The sequence below is a fragment of the Protopterus annectens genome, chromosome 9.part0, assembly GCF_019279795.1.
Source record: "Protopterus annectens isolate FY-2018-M chromosome 9.part0, PAN1.0, whole genome shotgun sequence".
NCBI classification, from domain to species: domain Eukaryota; kingdom Metazoa; phylum Chordata; order Ceratodontiformes; family Protopteridae; genus Protopterus; species Protopterus annectens.
This window is the reverse complement of record NC_056743.1, coordinates 1,714,493,887-1,714,517,506: the sequence shown is the minus strand read 5'-3', so window position 1 is coordinate 1,714,517,506 and position 23,620 is coordinate 1,714,493,887. Positions and strand designations below refer to the sequence as shown.

At 39.4% G+C, this 23,620-nt stretch overlaps 1 protein-coding gene across 1 annotated transcript in view; it reads left to right on the top strand.

Annotated features, from left to right (window-relative positions):
• Window positions 1-3,791: 3,791 nt before the first annotated feature.
• LOC122812230 (intercellular adhesion molecule 5-like) overlaps window positions 3,792-23,620 on the top strand; it is a 423,548-nt gene continuing 403,719 nt past the window's right edge. Inside the window, exon 1 of the mRNA XM_044084585.1 lies at window positions 3,792-4,224. Coding sequence (XP_043940520.1) covers window positions 4,173-4,224 — 52 coding nt within the window. The 5' untranslated portion in view covers window positions 3,792-4,172. The remainder of the gene's footprint in view (window positions 4,225-23,620) is intronic.

Genomic DNA, 23,620 nt, shown 5'->3' with positions numbered 1-23,620 from the left:
GAGTTCCTCCCTAATCCAATTCAAGTGTAACTTCAACAATTGGAAAGGGAACAGGAAATTTCTCGCTGGTTTACAAACTATGTCTGTGATGGACACAGGCAGCCTTTAAATGGTTCATCTCCAAGACCACTGCTTGTAAATGCTTCATCTCTCAAGCCCCTGCTTACATTTATCAAGGGTACAAGAACTTGTCAGAGATCTGGGATGCATGGCTAGGCTTAAAAAGGCCCTTGTGGTCGTTCGCCTAGTAAATACCTATGAACCTGTTATGGAATTAATAAACAAGGATATAGGTAACCTACAGATTCGTGTCCCAGTCCAGTTTGGATTTATCAAGGGCATGTCCTGCCTACTTAACTTGGTTGACTTCTTTAAAGAAAATGACTGAAGCAATGGATGAGGGAAAAATAGTGTAGACCACATATCTATGCCTCTCAAAGGCATTCAGCACCATCCTACACTCAGGTATCAAAAATAAACACACCCAGCTAAATGTCAATCCCTATATAGCTCATTGGATAGCAAGCTGGCTCACAAATAGGACCCAAGAAGTTAGGAGGGGCAGCTCTACCTCCTCTGAAAGATCTGTCTCTAAAGGTGTACCCCAGAGTTCATTCCCTGGGCCACTCCTCTTTGACATTTACTTCTCAGCAGACAAAGCTAATGTCAATGGTGTGTGTTTGACCAAGTTTGCAGATCAATATAAATTTGGTGCCATTATAAACTCCCCAGAATACACCAAGATTATCCAAGACAGCCTGTCAATAAGAAATAGCTGGTGTCAAAACCGTGGACTAAAACTAAATGCAAAGAACTGTATAATTGCATCCTTGTAACCATCACATTGACAACACACCACTGAAAATAGTTAGCTATGTGGGAAACAATGTTTACACTGAACTATGTTTTGAACACCATGCATCCACTGTGGTTAGGATGTCTTTTTCATAACACAGTCTATACCTAAAGTTATTTTGTCCAGATCCAGGGATGTAACTGTCCCACTGCACTTGGCACTCATTAGGCTGATCATTGAGTATAATGTCCCTTACGGTGTGTACTTGTCCAAATACTTATCACATCTGGAATAATCACAACAATTTCTGACTAAAATAATCAAGGGTCTAAATCATAAAAATTATGCAGACTGTCTCAAAGCCTTATCCCTCTTGTTAGTATGATACAGGATACTGAGAGGAAACCTCTGCAACTTGTTTCCAGCTTCAACAAACCCTGCTCTGTCAAACTTATTACACATTTTCAAGTGCAATGGTGTCATAAACACCCACTCAAGGGATCTCAATCATATTTGCAAAATACTTCCAAAAAGCACACCAACAACCCAAGGATGCACCACGATCCACAATTTTCTTGAAACCAGGTTTATTAATCCAACAATAAAAGACTTAACACGATGAGTTAAGCGCTTTCGTGTAAACCATACACTTCATCAGAACAGTTAAAAAATGCCATATACAGGATTTAAATAGTAAAAAAACCGCCAAAACATCATCCAGGTTAACAGTATTAAATCAAATCACACAGCCATTTAAAGCTATAGTACCAAAAATGATACTGACTCAAACAATTTAAAATGCAGCGTAGGATACAAAAAATCATGCAAAGACCCTACATGTATCAACGTGTTGTGTTACAAACTTTGTAATGTATTAAAATGTAGTATACTGACATAGAATATTAAATAAAAAAATAAAAACAAAAAATAAAGTAGAAAATGAAAAATAAAAAGTGCAAAATGTAACCCTTTCAACTTCAGGGATAATAAAATACCCCTACATATATTGAGATGTTGCAAATTAACTTTTGATTAACACCATCTATCTCAAGAGTGGTTTGGTTGGGATCACTTCGTTTAAACCAGGATGGCATGAGGCGTTAAGCTTCAGCTGCCATCTGATTTCTTTTTCACCAACTAACCCTTTTATGGCAGATGGCAGCTGTAATGCTGATTCTCTGGAACCATCTTCCACTCTGTATAAAGCAAAGTAATTCTCAGTGCTATTCAAAGATAATTTGGATAAATGGAATGATAACCACAAATTCACCTATAGTTTAGTATCCTTCACCTCATGGATATAGGAGATATGTAAATGTTCCAGTATATCCTTGTTCAACCCTTCTCTGGATTATTTGTATGCAAAAATATAAGGGATAAAAACTACCTTGGGAATGTATGACTAGGCCTCTTATCATCTTCAGTAATCAGTAACCAATGAACCTGTTGCATAGAATCCAGTAGTGTTACAGCAATAATTGCAGCTTTTTATAAGACTGTAGCAGGTCAGAGCATTTGTGAGCCATACAATCCCAGAAAGGAATGGGGTTTGTCAGGACAATCTGGAAAGGTACAGTATGCTCTGACCTCCTCCTCTCTGCTGGCATTCCTTCTACAACTACAGAACTTTCCACTCACAGAATATCATTGCAGTGATGAACACTAACATGAACGTGGCACAACTGTGTGTGCAGCTCACATAACAGTAAATGTTTGAATAAGTAAGCACCTCTGCAGTCTAAGTTCCCACTCACCTGACCCTAACATGGTTACATGATTATGATCAGCCAGATCTAGCAGGCACCCAACAAGTATTCCTTGGACCTCTGTTATCTCTTTTCCATTTTGTCCTAGTTTGGGGCTTCATTATTATTGCTCTGGCCAACACTAATAGCTTTGTATGCCCAAGCATACACACTGAAAGGTGTGTTTGCTAGGGCATGGGTTCTCATTGGCTCTACAGTCCAAGAGTTTAGGGGGTTCATGGTGCCCTGTTGCAGGTGGACACATGAACATCATAGTTTTCAACCTTCTATGTTCAAAATGAGGAACAGTAACCTTCATAATGTGGAACAAATGGGCAAAATGTGGAACACACACTAACAGCTTACTAACAATTTGTAGTAGGAAGATCACAGGATGGTTAAAATGTGCTGGTTTTACTTATAAAAACGATATTATGGTGAATTAATATGATTATTTTCTATTTACCATGGATATCAGTTAAAAAGTTCCTAACACTGAACGTGTGACAGAGCCTTTCAATGTGGAACTTTGAGGAACATGAACTTAAGACCGCAAATGAGGAACATTCCTCACAATGAGGTACACAGTACTTGAGAAGTATGATGAGCACAAAAGATAGAACGGCAAGACCCTTTTCTTGTACGCCATAGATAGATCCATAGTAGACAATGAGAAGTTTATGCTCGAAGGGATGTCTCAAGAAGCTCTGTAAATTGGCCTGGAGGTTTGGATATGACCCTAGGCAGGCTAGGCAAAATCCCTTTGGTACATTGTTACTGCTGTTGTGTTCACCCACACGAGCATGTACTCTTACAGTGAGCTGCTCCTGCTCGCACGGTTGTGCTTTGTTTTCATGTGTCTCTGATTAAGCGTAATGGAAATTCAGCTCACTTAATATGGACATAATGCTACGTTCCAAATAATAAAATGAATACAGAAAACAGATAAAGTCTTTACAATCCCTCTTGCCTTGTGTACGCTCGCCTGCATCCATAGCGTGCGGTATATCGTGTTAAAATGCACACACAGAGCGTTTGAATGGTTATGAAATTAGTAGATTACTTTAAACTACATGCGGGTACAGGGTGCCCTGCTCCATTTCTGTAAATGTAGGCATTTACAAAGAAGGAGGAAGGAACAGTGAAGAAGGATTAATTGGGGGGGGGGGGGGCTGGGGGCTAGCAAGCCAAGAAAGCTGGTCGTCCCCTGACTAGAAAAATTCCCCTTCTCCTCAGGAAGCAAGTTGTACGTGTTCTGAAACTTTGTTCGCTGCCCACCAGGAATTAAATAAAATTCTGGGAAATTCCGTCGGTATTACACTGAAAGAGAAAGGGAAATCAGAGCTGAAGTGGCGAACAAATCAGAAAAGCAGAACGCAGAGAGAGAGAGAGAGAGGGAGAGGGAGGGAGCGGCAACTTAGGGTTTTCTCTCTGTTTTTCACTAAACGTATATAACGGTAAAGTACTCCGCGTGCCGCACCGAGTCATTAAGAGTTAAACAGCCACTGGCAAATTTACTGACAGACGCCTTCATAACGGTACCGTCAGAACTGTCGGGAGTTAACTTTTGGAACGATATTATTACCTTTGGATATTCCCTTATTTCACTGCCTGGATTTTTGTGTTCCATAATGGATAAATTGCTGTTTTGTGGATTCTTGTGCGTTACTCTGCTTAGTACTGGTAAGATGATCTTTCATAAAATTGCTTTTTAATCATTCTGCAGCCCCATGCGTCTGTGCCTTTATATGTATATAAAAACATATAAGTAAAATGTGCATACGCTGCTCACTGCCTCTAACAGCTGTCACTTTCGAAAGGTGAATAAATAAAGCTATGATGTAATCATACAGACCTGTTAAACTATTTGACAGTCCTCCCATCTGCAATAATTTCGACATAGCACATGTTGCCCTAAGACTCGTCTTCTACGTTTGAACTAAACACATACAGAGACTCGTATTAGCTATCTGTATACGAGTTTGCTATATTTAGACCAAATTTGCTCTTCTTCCTGACCGTCTGCTAACGATTTGTAAAGATCACTAGTGCAATGGCTTCTAATGCTGTGAGTGTGAGAGGTGTGTGCATTTAGAACGTGAATTGTTCGACAGATTCTTGGGGTTTATTTGCAACTTTAATTTAGGAAATAACTGAGCTGCCTGCAATGAAAGCATAACTATTAACCAGCATCCACCAGCAACAAAACAGACACAAGCTCAAAAGGACGTTATAAGTGTGCCTGCACCAGGCACAGCACAATTGTGTGTTGCAGTTTTGGTCAAGCAATGTTAAGAAAATGGTAGTTTCCATGGTAGCACTTCTTGAAACTGGTACTTGCGAGGTTTCATTTAGAGGCTGTACATCAGACAGCTGGGAGCGAATCTGGCAGTTTTGCTGTTTGTATTCGTAATGGATTGCCAATAATTGTAGTTCTGCTTTTGTTTCCAAAGTAACTTCAGATTGCAACTTTTCTGACTCTATTCTACCGGGCCAGATGTGCATTTAATGTTAAATCAGCTTTACTTCAATGACTGTTTTATACTGAAAGGCAAAAGACATGTGAAAAACAAAGCGGATAGTGACAGGCAGGACATTAACTTGTAATAAAATAACTAATGACTTGTAGGCAGACTTGGGAATATACAGTGGATATAAAAAGTTTACAAACTCCTGTTAAAATGCCAAGTTTTTGTGACAAAAAATGACACCACAATAACTCATTTCAAAACTTTTCCCACATTTAATGTGACATAATCTGCACAATTCAATTGAAAAACAAAGAAATCTGTTAGGGGAAAAATATAAAAAAACGTACATTACGCTGGTTGCATAAGTGTGCACATCCTTAAACTAATACTTTGTTGTGTGTGCACACCCTTAAACTAATACTTTGTTGAAGCACCTTTTGATTTAATCACAGCATTCAGTCTTCATGGGTACACACCTGCTATCAATTAAAGAGAATGATTAACTCCAGATAAAGTTCAGCTGTCCTAGTAGGACTTTCCTATTTCAGTGGCCTTTCCATTTGGTGCAAATGTTTGGAGAGGTACATACCAAATGAGCATTATACAAAGTTATTGGTCTAATGAGGGAGGCCTATAGAGAGGTAATGACTTCCTTTTTTCTGGATGCAATCCCTTTACTTATGAGATGAACCAAGTATAAGGCTTTTCTAACCACTGCTGCTACACGATGGTCAAACCTGATGGTCAACCTGAGTGCCCAGGTCTATCACCACAGGTTGTGTGCTTAAGGTGTTGCCGTTGATGTGGCATTCAGTAGGGATCATGTTTTTGCAGAATGGTATGATGATACATTTTTTTGTGTTTAGCTTGAAGCCATGATGTTGGCACCAGTCATTAGTTGCTGTGAGACTTTCTTGCAGTATGTTAACATCATTTAGGGAGTCAGTGACAGCACCCAACTTACAGTCATCCGCAAACTTGGTCAGCCACAGGCCTTTTGTCTTTGCTTGGACCTCTGAGAAGTATACGCCAAACAGTAGGGCCCCCAGGACAGATCCCTGGGGAACTCCACTAGTTACAGGCCTGCTGTCGGAGGTGGAGGTGCCTATTTTGACTGAGGGTCCTCTCGGTGAGCCAGTTGGCCACCCACATGATGAGATAAGGATTTACACCAAGTTGTGTTTAGCTTTTCGATGATGTCCGGGTGGGGGATTGTGTCAAAGGTCTTGGCCAAGTCAAGGTAAGCTGTATGCACTGACTTTCCCTCATCCAGGGCCTTAGTGACAGTCTCAAAGAAGTCAACCAGGTTCAACAGGCAAGATTTTCCCTTGAAGAATCCGAACTAGGTGGGCTCAAGTGCTTGGAGATTGCCTATGTCTTTGTTTATGAGATCCATAATAATATGCTCCATGACTTTACAGATTAGACTTGTCAAGCTAACGGGGCAATAGTTTCCAGGGTCAATAGTGGTACCACCTTTGTGCAAGGAGATGACAATGGCAGTTCTTCACTCTGCTGGAATGAAGCCTTTACTTAGGTTGTGGTTGAATAGGGTGCTCAACGGCGAAGCCATTTCTTGCTGTTGATGGTGCACAATACAGCCTGGGATAACATCAGGTCCCATGAAAGCTGTGTTCTTTGCCTTGGATAGGACCTTTAGCACTTGATCTATGGAGATGTGAGGTGTGGGACAAGTATCAGGGATATTGAAAAGGACCTTGAGAGGGACAAGGGGTGAAGTTTGCACTGAACCTATCTACTAGCAGGTTGGCTGAGTTAACAGGATAAGTGTAAGTGATACTGTTAAGTACTAATTTGGAACAAACCTGGGCTTTGCCATGGAAGTTCCTGATGTAACTGAAGAAGGCTTTGTGGTTTCTTTTTGTTTCGGAAGCTAGTTTTGATTCATAATTGGCTTTGGAGGCTTTCACTAGTGATCTAATTTGCTTGTTGAGGCTAAGGAGGGAGTTTTTCCAATTGGGAATATGTTCCTTTTTACCCTTGGACAGCAGTTTTTTTCCTTTTGTTGTGAAGCCTGTTGATAGCGAATGTCCACCAAACAGATTTGTGTTTCCTTGAGGAGTATGTTTTAGTTCTCTTGGGTATGGCTGAGTCCATGCGGTTGTATTGGTGCTTGTGTACTGCATTGCCATACTGTTTAGCATAGTTGTCTGCATCCTCTGAGAGGGGTGGTGGTGTGAAGCTGTAGATATTCTCCCTTAGGAGGTTGTAGTCGGCATTTGAGAAGTTTTTTTAGCTTGATTACCTTTTTTTAGCTTGATTACAGGTTTCCTTCTGAGATCTTTAGTATTTTGTTAGTTTAGGTTTTCACTAGGTTAATTTTTCAGCACATCGGCATCAATCAGTTTTTCAATGTTTTAATGTTTTGATCAATCACCGCAGATGCATTTGTAATATACATAGAGGCAGTATAAAGTAATGCAGCACAGTCCACCAGTACTTGCAGTAATGTAGTTTTATTAAACAGAAGAAAAAGGCATTTGGTGAAGCAAAATAAAATATGTAATGGACCTTTTGTTTTAGTCCCACAAAAGAACAGGCTAAAGGAGCGTTTAACCAGTTTTCTTCTTTCTGCATTCATAGTAGAAGATGTTCAGGTTTTTTTAGGTTATTTTGGAATGTCTTATTTGAGACAGCACCCTTCCTTGAACTGTAGCAGTGCTGTTCAGAGCATAAACTTCCCTGCACTGAGAGATCTGTTTCTTTAACAGGGTCATAGTTAACCTTTTATACAAAATTTTAAAAGAATAATTGGTCGTTAACAATAGTTCATGTGGGAAATCTCTCATGTTAATACAAAGATATAGCCATCTGTCTTAAAGAAACAATATTGTTTACACTATTTGCACAAATATTCTGAGTACATCAGTGTTATATACTTTGTTTCGATTCAGCTATACAATGTTTTGACGCAACATTTCACAAGAACTATCACGATATGTTGCATTGCCCACCCCAGCCTTCAGGTCTACTAGATGGGTTGTGAACCATAGACAGCTTTCTGCATTGTGGTGGGTCAGCCTTACTGGTTATTTTGCAGTAAACTCAAATGGTTGCAATGAGAGTGTCCATCTAAAACATTTAGTAGTTCCATCCTGATGATTTTGTAGCCATAATTAAGGGGTATGGCCTGTGACCAATGTAAAGTCTCAGTTGTGGAGATACTAGTTCAATGATGAGAGCACCCACTTGATCACCAACAATTCTCCTCTCGGTAATGGAATACTGTGACTCTGTTCTGCGCAAAGTATTGTCCTGCCATTCTGCTTTTTAAAGTTTTTTTTGTTTGTTTTTTGTCTTACATGGAGGTTAAATAGGTCTGGGTTTTCCTCCAGGTCAGTCTGTTGTAAGGTGGAAGGCAATGCCTCCTGTCTTACCAGCACAGGTACTGGGGCCTCAGTGTTAGTCATCTCCTAAGAAAGGTAACTCACAGTATTCTTTAATGTTATTTGTTATTTCTACCTTATTCCTGTTTGTTCTGATGCAGGGGACTGTCTTTCTTGTGTGCTGTGGCTCTTGCATTAAGTTCCAGTTTCTTCAATCTGTTTAATTAGGTAGAGGTTCTAATCTCACTGCAGTCAACTGGTGTGAGTGTGTCTGTGTGCCTGTGTGTTTGCCTAGTCAGAACAGCATAATTGTGTATCCTGTAGTTATCAGTACCATCCCATAGAGTAACAATATTTAAACATTTGTTGTGGTAGAAGGTGTAAGTGAAGTGAGTTTCAAGAAAGAAAACAGGTAATGCAGGGTTCAAATCCTGGTAAGTGATAAATTAAAGAGAGATGTCTGAATGCAAGTTTACACACATTGTTGGGAGGTTGGCAACACAGTTAAAGTGTTTACCTTACCGATACAAGGTGCATGGTTTAATTCTCAAATGGGGTAACTGGCTAGGCTTAAAATACCCCACAAGGGCAGTTAGCCTAATACTAACCTATGAGCATTTAGTGTTCCTGCATTTTGTCTGAACAGGAATACCAGTACAATGAAATAGCGTCAGTTTTGTAGTAGGGAAAGCATGTTGAGCTGTGCATTTAATATTTAGGTACGTGTGTGTGTGTGTGTGTGTGTGTGTGTGTGTGTGTGTGTGTGTGTGTGTATATGTGTATGTATATATGTATGATACATGTATGTATGTGTGTGTGTGTGTGTGTGTGTATATATATATATATATATATATATATATAATATATTTATATATTACATACATGTGCTAATAAATGAGTGCTCTCCATTGACCCTGACCATAAACCTACAACCTCCCCATCAACAAGTGATTAAACTAGGCATGGAATAGCTGGAACGAGAGCTCAATATTTCTACAGTATCACATGACATCACTCATCACATTGATGAGCTAGCTTGAACAATCATGGATTGGAAAGTGAGTACAAGGCAAAAAGGATGGAAACAGAAAAACTAAATGTTGGGCAGATAGCCTACTACCTACCTACCTATGAACCTATACCCCGGGGATCACTTCAGTGGCTCTGCTGGACAGAGGCACAGGGAACTAATCTAAGGGGGTTGCAAAAGCCAACACATTCCAGCTAGGCTTATAAATGCCTTCGGGCAGATAGCCTAGTACCTACCTATGAACCTATAAACTATTAAAGCAAGTGAATAAGCACGGTACTAATCATAGTAAAAGAGGGTAGGTGCAATGGATTTAGTTCTAAAATAAGCCCTGTGTGATCAATTCCAAGGAATAAAAAGTGCAATAAACCACAGAAAATACATTAAAATCCCACTGATGCAGTATCATTCACTAATGAGTTAACAAGTACCCAACAGACCACAAAAATAAAATAACACACCCTACATCTATATCCCTCACCTGCCTGTTCCCCACACCAGCTTCAGACTACACAATAAACCTAAGATACTTATTGGCTCAACCTTTCAACATAGAAAGTTCCATAGTTTGTCTGTCTTACAGAAAATCCTGCAACATGCATCAGCTGTAGTTGATAATCCTTTTTTTCTGTTCCCAACTCGCTTGATACATTCCGACCCAACAAAATTACCACACCAGCCTGCTCACCTGACTCCATCGTAGCAACACTGCTAAAAGTATTTGGGCCACTTAGACATGCTACCGCCTCACAGTAAGGCACTGTCTGGTTCAATTCTCAGCTAGAGCGTCTTCTGCGTGGAGACATGCGTAAATGGGCGTACCTTCGTTGAAGGTTGTGCGTCAGGGCTGGTAACTCGGCATGTAAAAATCAACTACCAATCATTAGCGGTCCAGAGTTCCGCTGTGGCGACCCCTAACCGGGAAAAGCCGAAAGAAGACTACTAGACATGCCATACACCAAGCTCTACAGCCATTGTCCTGTATATGGGAATCCTGCCCACAGAACACCACCCAAGGTCCTAAATGGGCCAGTACATTGTCATTCAAGCTAGGTTTGCTGCTTTTGTATTTTTGTCAGGGGTGTCCTAGGTTCCATAGCTCCTAGCATGGAAGAAAATTGGGCAGCTGGGCAGTAAAGGAAGAGAGAGAGAGAGAGATCTCCACTAATACTTTCAAACATCACTCTTAGAACTGGGTGCTGAATCAGCGTGTCTGACAACTTAAAAGGAAAACTGGTAGTTATACCAGGTGGCATGCATGTCTAATCATCAGGTAGAGAGCAGTTGCAGTACACTGTACAGTTGTATGGTTACACAGTTGAACAATTGTTAGCAGGTGCTGCATAACAGAGCTTGGTTCTGTGGTTTACTTCCCAGCTAAGGTACCTTTTGTGCAGAGTCTACATGTCCTCCCTGTGTTTTCAGGTGATTTTAGTAGGAGTTTTTTGTTTCATCTTCCATCGTAAAGGCATGCAGATAGATGAATTGGCAATCCTCTAAATTCTGCACAGTGTGTGTGTGTGTGTGTGTGTGTGTGTGTGTGTGTGTGTCTGCGTGTGTGTGTGTGTGTGTGTGTGTGTGTGTGTGTGTGTCTGCGTGTGTGTGTGTGTGTTGTACAGGAGACTTGACTTCCCATCCAGGACTGATTCTCTGCATTATGCCCATTGAGTACTAGGACAGACTTTAGTTTCTCTGAGCCTTGTAAGAGCATAGAGATGGTATTCAAAAATAAATGTTCAGTTACTGTGCTATCATAATATAACATAAACCACTAAAGTAAATGAATATATACATGTATGTTAGAAAATTCCATCAATGTGTGTGCTGTTTTTATGTTTCTTAAGATGAGGAAGGTGAGAGAGGTGGTGGTAAAAGAAAAACAGGTCATGGCTGCAGAAAAACTGGAAATGGATCAGTAAAATAAAGCAGCCTATAGGTGGCTAACAAGGTGAGGGTAAATGTGAAAGGAGAGTAAAAGGTGAAGAGTAGAAAAGTTGAGAATATTCTGTGACACCTGGGAAGAAAAGCAAAAACTAGTAGAATATTGATCTCAGTAGGGGTGGCAGTATTTAAAATAAAGGAACTGCTAACAGTGTTGTTTCAGTGGCTCAACAGGTAGCACACTCAACTTTGGTGCTAGAAGAAGAGAAGGCTGTGGAGTCAGTTTGCACACCTGATGCTTAGGTTATTTGTCAGTCCTGACACTGCAGCGCAACATAAGGGGAGTGCTGCACTACTGGGTGTGTCCTTTTGGATAAGATGATTAATTCAGGTCCTGTATCCGTAAGTTTGTGGTAGCTAAAGTGGATGTCAAAGAATCCAAGGCACTACTTGGGCTGAAGAAATCAGGGAGAAGGGATGGGAAAGAGCAGCTTGGATGGCTCACCCACTCATGGAGTGAGGGATTTCTGCCTCTGATGCAGGCACATCTCAAGTGATGGGAACATGCTATAGTCACCAAGGCAGATTGCTAGTAAAACTGTGACATTTGAGGGGGTGGAGCTAACTGATGTTACCTGTGGTGATGTGTGTGACATTACTAGTTCTACCAAATTAGAGCATATCTAAAAACTCCTTGGCATGCAGGAACAGTGTACATGAAACCGGCAAGTGAGCAGTAACGCGTACAACCAGGAATTCTCCCACGAAGCAGATAAATACTGTCAGACAAAGTATAGCTTGAACGCAGCTTTATTAATAAAAATAAAAGCGTTTTCGCTGTCAGTACAAGCTGGCAGCTTCCTCAGAATACACATAAAAACAATTGGCGCCAAAGCAAGCAACTATAAAATAAATTCGGAATAAGGAGTGTCATAATGACATCACTACTTCCTTATCCAAAATTTAAAGGCATCCTAACAAGTGCACAAGTTGCAAAACTTTTAAAAAGAACTGAAAAACAGTAATGTAAAATATTGTGCAGTAAATGCTAATACATACAAGTACGATAAACCCATCGAATACCACACAGAGATATATATATAAATCTGTTAAAAATAGGCTATTAAAAAAAGGCTATTAGAAATATCAGTGTGTAAAGTTAATACCAAAATCACTGGACATACAACTACCTACATAAAATAGGAAACATAGAAAAATTGATGGATAAAGAATAGAACTATTGGACACCCCTCATAAAAGGTGAACTATGAATCACTTCTTAATGACAAAAATATATGTATATACTATATATGTAAATATCTTGACAATCGACAAGAATAAATGTATACATATTATCACTTGCTTTACAGCTAAATCAGACATCCCTATTTGGTGTAACTTCTCATTTTTAATATCACTGAGATGTTACAGTTGTCATTGAGGCCCGGGCAATGGAAGGCATTGAGCTTGATCTGCCATTCCAATTCACGTAGTTCCAGTAACAATGACAAAGGCCCCCCTCTAATACTAATCGGGATGTGATCAATACCCATAAAATGAAATTTATGTTCAGGAAAATTTTCAATGTGCCTGGCTAAAGCATTCTCTAATTTACCAGACCTAATGGCATAGACGTGTTCGTAAATACGCTGCCTTAATTTACGATCCGTCTTGCCAATATAAAATGCAGGACAGAATTTACAAAATGCTCCATAGATGACTGAAGTCGTGTTACAGTTGATGGTGTGATGGATGTAATATTTACTGTCATTCACAACAAAAAAGCTACCTGTTTTAATAAGTTGGCACCAATTACAGGAACCACAGGTAGTGGAGCCTTTACATTTGATGTAGTTGACCTCCTACCTTAGTTGCAAGAGTTCTTTTAGGTTCCTTCCTTTTCTAAACACCACCCTAGTGAAAGGGCCCAGTTTTTCAAAGAGGTGGATATCATTCCTGATGAAATCCCAATTTTTCTTCAATATGTTACAAATTCTCCCTGCATCACTGCTAAAGGCTGTGATAAAACTAGTGGCAAACTTGCATTTGGTTAAATTGTCAAACCTGCCACTACTAGCTGCGTGAGAGACATCGTCTATAGAATCCATATGGACAGCTGAATTTTCAGCTGTAACCAAGACAGCTTGGACCTTTTAAAAGGGGTTTGAAGAAGCCTTCTGCTTTCTTTATTTCAATTTCGATGATAATTTCATCGACCAGTGAATTGGGATAGCCTCTATTCAAAAATTGATTTTTAAGAAACTGGCATTCTTCCTTAAATGCTGAGTCAGAGTTGCACATACGTACCGCTCTGACCAGCTGGCCCTTAACAATGGCCCTTTTCTGTTTGAAAGGATGCTGACTAGAAAAGTGTAAAAGCGAGTTGCAATATGTAGATTTCCTGAACACTTTGGAATGGTACATCTTATTGACGTCATCCTTCCTGAGGTTCACGTCCAAATAGTCAATTGTTCTGGTAGAAAAAGTAGATGTAAAACTCAGGAAGGGGGTGGTGTGATTCATGTAGTCCACTAGGGACATAGCTTCTGCTTCGTTACCTTTAAACAAGATGAAAATATCATCCAGGTAACGTGTGTAGAAGCATATCTGACCACTAAAGGTAAGATTTGATAAAATGAATTTAGTTTCCCAAAAGGCCATGAATATATTAGCCACACTGGCTCCGCAGGGGGAGCCCATGGCTATACCTTGTTTTTGTAAAAAAATTTTATCATTAAAGATAAAAAAGTTGGAATCAAGGACTATACCAAGCAGTTCTGTGACTATACTAATTTCATTTTTTGTGGCACCCAAATCTTCTAATTTTAACCCTACCCACTCGGTAGCTTCCTGATGTGGTATCGATGTGTATAAATCAACCACATCTATTGTAAGGAAGTTGAGGTCATGATTGTATTCAATGCTGTCAATACTACTGAGGAAAGACCAAGAATCTTTACAGATGGACGGTATTTTCTTTAAATATTTTAAGATGATATGGTCAATGAGTTTAGAACTATTGTACGTCATTGAAAACCTTCCATCAATAAGTGCCCTCATGGGTGGGTTCTCAAGATTTTTATGTATCTTGGGGATGCCAAACATCATTGGCACTTTTGGGAACGAGATATCTAAAAAATTGTAAAGGTCCATATCAATTCTGCCTTCCAGGAACATGTCCCTGAGGTAACCCTAATTCTCCTATTATTACCATTCATTTCACTGATGGACGAGGGACAGTAAGCTGGAGAATTCAAGACAGAAGACATTTTATCAATATACATACTATTGTTAAAAATCACAAGTCCTCCCCCTTTGTCAGGTTTAATTGTCCGAATAGGAAGTAATTTGAAATCAGATAATGCCTTTCTCTGGTCAAAGGTGATGTTCTGGAAATGATTACCCTTGGACCTGTTATTGGTGTACTTTAGTTGTCTAATGTCCAGTTCACAGACATTTTCAAAGACCTTTAACCCAGAATGCAAGGGAGGGTTGAAGGTACTCGGAACCTTCAACTCGGCCATAGATGGAGCCATAGAGTTGTTGAAAATTAAATCCAAGTTTAACTTCCTGGTATAACATTTTAAATCCAAGATAGTTTTGGTGAGATCAAAGTCAGAACTGGGCACAAAAGTATTACCACGGGACATAATTTCAACAAGCTCAGGTGCCAAAGTAACATCAGAAAAGTTGTAAATAGTGAAGTCACCATTCATGTTGTGTTGGATACGTAAAGAAGGAGACACAAAATTATCCGATGTTACATTATAGGACGTAGAATTTAGTTGTTCCTGGTCCGGCTCCTCGTTTGGTAAGGTCGTTGTGGAGTTTGTCCTAAAAAATTATTATTACCAGAATTAGGTCCAGAGTCAGAATGGTTATTCTTAAACCTGTCATTATTGTTGCTCGACTTAGCATACAATCTATTAGGACGTTTAGGTTTGGAGACAGGTAGGTTACGGTCAGCAGGATGATTACCAGAACCTGAAGATATCACTTCAGATTCAACCCCATCAAAACTATCAAGCCCAGTGTTGGGCCCTGGTTGAATTTTGGGGTATGCACGAGACTGACTGTAAGCAACTCTGTCTCTGTTAAGTTTTTTGATTTTGTTCTGTTTTAATCTTGTCATGAGCCCCTCGATACTGATAAAGATTCTATCATAGTCAAATTTAAATCGAAGGAATTCAATATCAGATTTAATAGTGTTGTCCAATAGTTTGACTTCCTCTGTTAAAAAAGTGATGTTCAGAGAATAATGCTTGATTAGTAATTCCAATAGTTGAGCCCCCTGTCTTTCAAAAAGTGTAACCAGTTCAGACAAAAAGTCAGCCCCCTGAATGAGGCCCGAAGGAGAGAAAGAAGAACGAAGGCCTTTAGGCACAATATTCTCGTTGAGGCATTGTTGGAAGTAAGATACTTCCAACTGCAATTTTTTTAATTTAACGAGTTTGATGTCAAGTGTTTTTAAATTGCTAGTAATCGAATCAACTGATATGGAATGTGACTCACCAGAAGAAGCCGGTCGTTCAATGGCATTCGCTCCAGGAAATGCGAACGCTTCCAAATTGTTGATCCACTGGGAGATAGACGGAACACCAATAAGCTCCCTGTTCTGTGAGTCGTTGTTATCCCCAAGACTGTCTCTACCTTCTGGGTCTCTTAATGGAACTTGACGGGGGCGAACAGTTGGTTCAATAGGAACCGAAGTGGAGGGGCTGATAAACGGTCGTTGTCCAGCTGGTATGCTATTCGATGGAAGGCTGGAGGAGCTGCTGTTTTCAAGCGCCTCCATCCGAGAATGTAAAGCGTCCATTTTCTGTGACAACGCTAACAGGATTCTATTCATGTCTGTACCAGTGTTCCGATCATTGTCATCTTGTGGAGCACCTTCCAGTCGGAAGATAGCAGGAGTACTGGGACTGCTCAATCTCCCCGAGGCCATGAAGACAAGACAAGTGAAGAAAGACAGCACCACAAACTCAGTAAATGAAACCGGCAAGTGAGCAGTAACGCGTACAACCAGGAGTTCTCCCACGAAGCAGATAAATACTGTCAGACAAAGTATAGCTTGAACGCAGCTTTATTAATAAAAATAAAAGCGTTTTCGCTGTCAGTACAAGCTGGCAGCTTCCTCAGAATACACATAAAAACAATTGGCGCCAAAGCAAGCAACTATAAAATAAATTCGGAATAAGGAGTGTCATAATGACATCACTACTTCCTTATCCAAAATTTAAAGGCATCCTAACAAGTGCACAAGTTGCAAAAGTATTGACAGCATTGAATACAATCATGACCTCAACTTCCTTACAATAGATGTGGTTGATTTATACACATCGATACCACATCAGGAAGCTACCGAGTGGGTAGGGTTAAAATTAGAAGATTTGGGTGCCACAAAAAATGAAATTAGTATAGTCACAGAACTGCTTGGTATAGTCCTTGATTCCAACTTTTTTATCTTTAATGATAAAATTTTTTTACAAAAACAAGGTATAGCCATGGGCTCCCCTCTTGAGCCAGTGTGGCTAATATATTCATGGCCTTTTGAGAAACTAAATTCATTTTATCAAATCTTACCTTTAGTGGTCAGATATGCTTCTACACACGTTACCTGGATGATATTTTCATCTTGTTTAAAGGTAACGAAGCAGAAGCTATGTCCCTAGTGGACTACATGAATCACACCACCCCCTTCCTGAGTTTTACATCTACTTTTTCTACCAGAACAATTGACTATTTGGACGTGAACCTTGGGAAGGATGACGTCAATAAGATGTACCATTCCAAAGTGTTCAGGAAATCTACATATTGCAACTCGCTTTTACATTTTTCTAGTCAGCATCCTTTCAAACAGAAAAGGGCCATCGTTAAGGGCCAGCTGGTCAGAGCGGTACGTATGTGCAACTCTGACTCAGCATTTAAGGAAGAATGCCAGTTTCTTAAAAATCAATTTTTGAATAGAGGCTATCCCAATTCACTGGTCGATGAAATTATCATCGAAATTGAAATAAAGAAAGCAGTAGGCTTTTTCAAACCCCTTTTAAAGGTCCAAGCTGTCTTGGTTACAGCTGAAAATTCAGCTGTCCATATGGATTCTATAGACGATGTCTCTCACTCAGCTAGTAGTGGCAGGTTTGACAATTTAACCAAATGCAAGTTTGCCACTAGTTTTATCACAGCCTTTAGCAGTGATGCAGGGAGAATTTGTAACATATTGAAGAAAAATTGGGATTTCATCAGGAATGATATCCACCTCTTTGAAAAACTGGGCCCTTTCCCTAGGGTGGTGTTTAGAAAAGGAAGGAACCTAAAAGAACTCTTGCAACTTAGGCAGGAGGTCAATTACATCAAATGTAAAGGCTCCACTACCTGTGGTTCCTGTAATTGGTGCCAACTTATTAAAACAGGTAGCTTTTTTGTTGTGAATGACAGTAAATATTACATCCATCACACTATCAACTGTAACACGACTTCAGTCATCTATGGAGCATTTTGTAAATTCTGTCCTGCATTTTATATTGGCAAGACGGATCGTAAATTACGGCAGCGTATTTACGAACACGTCTATGCCATTAGGTCTGGTAAATTAGAGAATGCTTTAGCCAGGCACATTGAAAATTTTCCTGAACATAAATTTCATTTTATGGGTATTGATCACATCCCGATTAGTATTAGAGGGGGGCCTTTGTCATTGTTACTGGAACTACGTGAATTGGAATGGCAGATCAAGCTCAATGCCTTCCATTGCCCGGGCCTCAATGACAACTGTAACATCTCAGTGATATTAAAAATGAGAAGTTACACCAAATAGGGATGTCTGATTTAGCTGTAAAGCAAGTGATAATATGTATACATTTATTCTTGTCGATTGTCAAGATATTTACATATATAGTATATACATATATTTTTGTCATTAAGAAGTGATTCATAGTTCACCTTTTATGAGGGGTGTCCAATAGTTCTATTCTTTATCCATCAATGTTTCTATGTTTCCTATTCTATGTAGGTAGGTGTATGTCCAGTGATTTTGGTATTAACTTTACACACTGATATTTTTAATAGCTTTTTTATTAGCTTATTTTTAACAGATTTATATATATATCTCTGTGTGGTATTCGATGGGTTTATCGTACTTGTATGCATTTACTGCACAATATTTTATATTACTGTTTTTCAGTTTTTTTAAAAGTTTTGCAACTTGTGCACTTGTCAGGATGCCTTTAAATTTTGGATAAGGAAGTAGTGATGTCATTATGACACTCCTTATTCCGAATTTATTTTATAGTTGCTTGCTTTGGCGCCAATTGTTTTTATGTGTATTCTGAGGAAGCTGCCAGCTTGTACTGACAGCGAAAACGCTTTTATTTTTATTAATAAAGCTGCGTTCAAGCTATACTTTGTCTGACAGTATTTATCTGCTTCGTGGGAGAACTCCTGGTTGTACGCGTTACTGCTCACTTGCCGGTTTCATTTACTGAGTTTGTGGTGCTGTCTTTCTTCACTTGTCTTGTCTTCATGGCCTCGGGGAGATTGAGCAGTCCCAGTACTCCTGCTATCTTCCGACTGGAAGGTGCTCCACAAGATGACAATGATCGGAACACTGGTACAGACATGAATAGAATCCTGTTAGCGTTGTCACAGAAAATGGACGCTTTACATTCTCGGATGTAGGCGCTTGAAAATAGCAGCTCCTCCAGCTTTCCATCGAATAGCATACCAGCTGGACAACGACCGTTTATTGGCCCCTCTACTTCGGTCCCTATTGAACCAACTGTTCGCCCCCGTCAAGTTCCATTAAGAGACCCAGAAGGTAGAGACAGTCTTGGGGATAACAACGACTCACAGAACAGGGAGCTTATTGGCGTTCCGTCTATCTCCCAGTGGATCAACAATTTGGAAGCGTTCGCATTTCCTGGAGCGAATGCCATTGAACGACCGGCTTCTTCTGGTGAGTCACATTCCATATCAGTTGATTCGATTACTAGCAATTTAAAAACACTTGACATCAAACTCGTTAAATTAAAAAAATTGCAGTTGGAAGTATCTTACTTCCAACAATGCCTCAACGAGAATATTGTGCCTAAAGGCCTTCGTTCTTCTTTCTCTCCTTCGGGCCTCATTCAGGGGGCTGACTTTTTGTCTGAACTGGTTACACTTTTTGAAAGACAGGGGGCTCAACTATTGGAATTACTAATCAAGCATTATTCTCTGAACATCACTTTTTTAACAGAGGAAGTCAAACTATTGGACAACACTATTAAATCTGATATTGAATTCCTTCGATTTAAATTTGACTATGATAGAATCTTTACCAGTATCGAGGGGCTCATGACAAGATTAAAACAGAACAAAATCAAAAAACTTAACAGAGACAGAGTTGCTTACAGTCAGTCTCGTGCATACCCCAAAATTCAACCAGGGCCCAACACTGGGCTTGATAGTTTTGATGGGGTTGAATCTGAAGTGGTATCTTCAGGTTCTGGTAATCATCCTGCTGACCGTAACCTACCTGTCTCCAAACCTAAACGTCCTAATAGATTGTATGCTAAGTCGAGCAACAATAATGACAGGTTTAAGAATAACCATTCTGACTCTGGACCTAATTCTGGTAATAATAATTTTTTAGGACAAACTCCACAACGACCTTACCAAACGAGGAGCCGGACCAGGAACAACTAAATTCTACGTCCTATAATGTAACATCGGATAATTTTGTGTCTCCTTCTTTACGTATCCAACACAACATGAATGGTGACTTCACTATTTACAACTTTTCTGATGTTACTTTGGCACCTGAGCTTGTTGAAATTATGTCCCGTGGTAATACTTTTGTGCCCAGTTCTGACTTTGATCTCACCAAAACTATCTTGGATTTAAAATGTTATACCAGGAAGTTAAACTTGGATTTAATTTTCAACAACTCTATGGCTCCATCTATGGCCGAGTTGAAGGTTCCGAGTACCTTCAACCCTCCCTTGCATTCTGGGTTAAAGGTCTTTGAAAATGTCTGTGAACTGGACATTAGACAACTAAAGTACACCAATAACAGGTCCAAGGGTAATCATTTCCAGAACATCACCTTTGACCAGAGAAAGGCATTATCTGATTTCAAATTACTTCCTATTCGGACAATTAAACCTGACAAAGGGGGAGGACTTGTGATTTTTAACAATAGTATGTATATTGATAAAATGTCTTCTGTCTTGAATTCTCCAGCTTACTGTCCCTCGTCCATCAGTGAAATGAATGGTAATAATAGGAGAATTAGGGGTTACCTCAGGGACATGTTCCTGGAAGGCAGAATTGATATGGACCTTTACAATTTTTTAGATATCTCGTTCCCAAAAGTGCCAATGATGTTTGGCATCCCCAAGATACATAAAAATCTTGAGAACCCACCCATGAGGGCACTTATTGATGGAAGGTTTTCAATGACGTACAATAGTTCTAAACTCATTGACCATATCATCTTAAAATATTTAAAGAAAATACCGTCCATCTGTAAAGATTCTTGGTCTTTCCTCAGTAGTATTGACAGCATTGAATACAATCATGACCTCAACTTCCTTACAATAGATGTGGTTGATTTATACACATCGATACCACATCAGGAAGCTACCGAGTGGGTAGGGTTAAAATTAGAAGATTTGGGTGCCACAAAAAATGAAATTAGTATAGTCACAGAACTGCTTGGTATAGTCCTTGATTCCAACTTTTTTATCTTTAATGATAAAATTTTTTTACAAAAACAAGGTATAGCCATGGGCTCCCCCTGCGGAGCCAGTGTGGCTAATATATTCATGGCTGTTAAATAAATTCGTTAGAGTCAGACTGTAAAAATCATTGAGTTATTCAAACACAATGTCAATCAATAACAAACAATAATGCAGGAGAACTTGAGTATCTTAAAACTCTAATGTACATTAGGAGCCAAAAAACCATACACAAGTTTGTACAGAATTTTGTCTAACTTTATTCACAGAGTACACCTGTTTTATACATGTCATTATCAGTTTTGCCCACCTCACTGGTGTGGTCAGTGACAGGGTCTTTACATCACAGTAATTCATAAAAAGTGCTGAATTTGTGTTTTTCAAAAAGTCTTTTTCCCATGAGAATGTTACAGCCTTGCAAGCAGCTGGTCAGTCACGATGACCTCCTGAGGATGTAGCCAATTCAAGGTTCTCTGATTAGTTCAAATACAATAGATGTATGTCTTCCTTAATGCCTTTCTTTGTCTTCCTCGTACCCAGCTGCGCACTATCAGAGATAGTGCACACAAGGCTACTCTCCTGGTGGAGGCAGGAAAGAGGACACACATGCGAACAGATTTATTATTTTCTAACTTTGCAAAATAATCTTTACTTGAAAGACATGAGCCAGGCTGTGTTTGCAAGCTGCCAAGGTCAAATTTCTGATTACACTGCAGCTTGTGCTTCAAGCAATGCAGGTTTATTTCTACTATTATTCTAGTAAGACAGAATTAAATGCATTACATAAACTTTGTTCTCTATTATGGATTTAAGTACATTTATTCCTAACTAAAGCACACATTTCTCTATATATTTGATCACACAACTTATATATGTTTGAATGTTTAAATACACATCTTCCTAAGCAGCACACATTGTAAATATATTTTTCTAGGCAGCATGTATGTAAATATATTTTCTAAGCAGCATGTATAGATTTTTCTAACATTCTCCCTCCTGTTAATGCATTTAATGCTTATTTGAAACATAAACAGTATTAGTTCATTTCTTAGCCTTTTCCTTTCAAGGATTTTCAGCTAAGTAAGTCATTTGTTTTATATTTCAGATAGGCTTTCACTTGGTATCAACAAATTCAATTCCATATCTTGGTACATGGTTTCAGTCACTGATACATCAACTAAATCTTTAACTAATTTTTTCACACAGGGTATCCCAGCAGACACATGCTCCAATTATGAGCAGTACCACACAAATTGCAATCAGAATGTTCATAAGGACCGACCCCACCCCCCAAACAGATTCTGGAAAAAGTTCGTCAGTGGGTTTGGGCCTGGTTCTGCCATTGCTGACACCTGCTGTATTACCTCCAGGTGATCATTAATTTCATGCTGGTTGTCTGGAATGTACGCACAGCATTCTTCTTTGATAAGCGCGCACGTACCACCTCTCGCCGCTAGGGTGAAGTCGAGAGCCATTCGGTTCTGTAATACAACTGTTCTCATTGCATTCATTTCATCAGTCACAAGTTCAAGAGCGGAAAAAGTCGCATTGCTCATTACTTTGAGGAGTTTTGACAATTTCCTCAGTTCCCAAATTGATTTGACTGCTCCGTAGGCTGGGAATATAGCAGGCCAGGATATAACACTGTCACTCAAGTCCATATGGGTCAATTTTTCTTTGTCCTTCACAGATGAATGATCCTTCCAGCTTGCTTCAATCTTACCCACTGGATTAGTAGGTTTTCTGACTGTATTTTCGCTTGCTGAGCTACGTCTCTCACATTACGTATTTTACCCAGGGCAATTCTGCAGTATGTCTTATGGCTGGAACCAGATAACCCAAAAACAACTGCGGACCAATTCTCAGGTAACCATTTATAGGCTTTTTCCCACAAACAAAATAACAGTTTTCTACTTTTGTACTGATGCGGGTTAACCCTGAATGAAACATTTTCTTATCTATAACAGATAATTGTCTATATATTTCAGGAGTTTTTGCACATCTCTCAATGTTGTTTTCATCAAGCTTAAGTATGAACCATAATTTGTGCTACAACTAGTACCTTGGTCTATAGGTTTTATATAACATTTGTAAGACACAGTTATGTTACAGTTACTCCAACCAACCTGGAGTGTATCATTTTAACAAAACAAACAATTCCTTTCTGAGTAACAGGCAAAATAATGCCACTTTGTCTTGTGATCTCACAGTGCCTGTGTCAAATAACAGGTTTTCCCAAGTTTCATTTATTCCCAAGGGACAGCAGACATCAAAAGTCCTCCATATGCTGTGGTATTGCAGTACAAACCCAGCAATTTGAAACGTTCATAGTCTCTACATAAACTCGTTTCATAGCCAGGTATGTGTTAAAGTTTGGGTGCCAGTCTATAGCCAGTCCTTCATCACGTTTATTAATTTCACTTCTGTAGTTATATGCAAGAAAAACCATAACAACAAAAGGCCACTACACACATAGTTATTAAGTGTATGATCAGTAGGCCAGTGAACCAATGTCTCTGGGGTTGTTTCACATTTTTATTCATTCTGCCTCTGGCCATCCTGTTCCTGTGGTATGTCCAAACTAAATTTCTTAACAGGTTTGCAGTGGGTTAAATGAACCCAAGATGATCT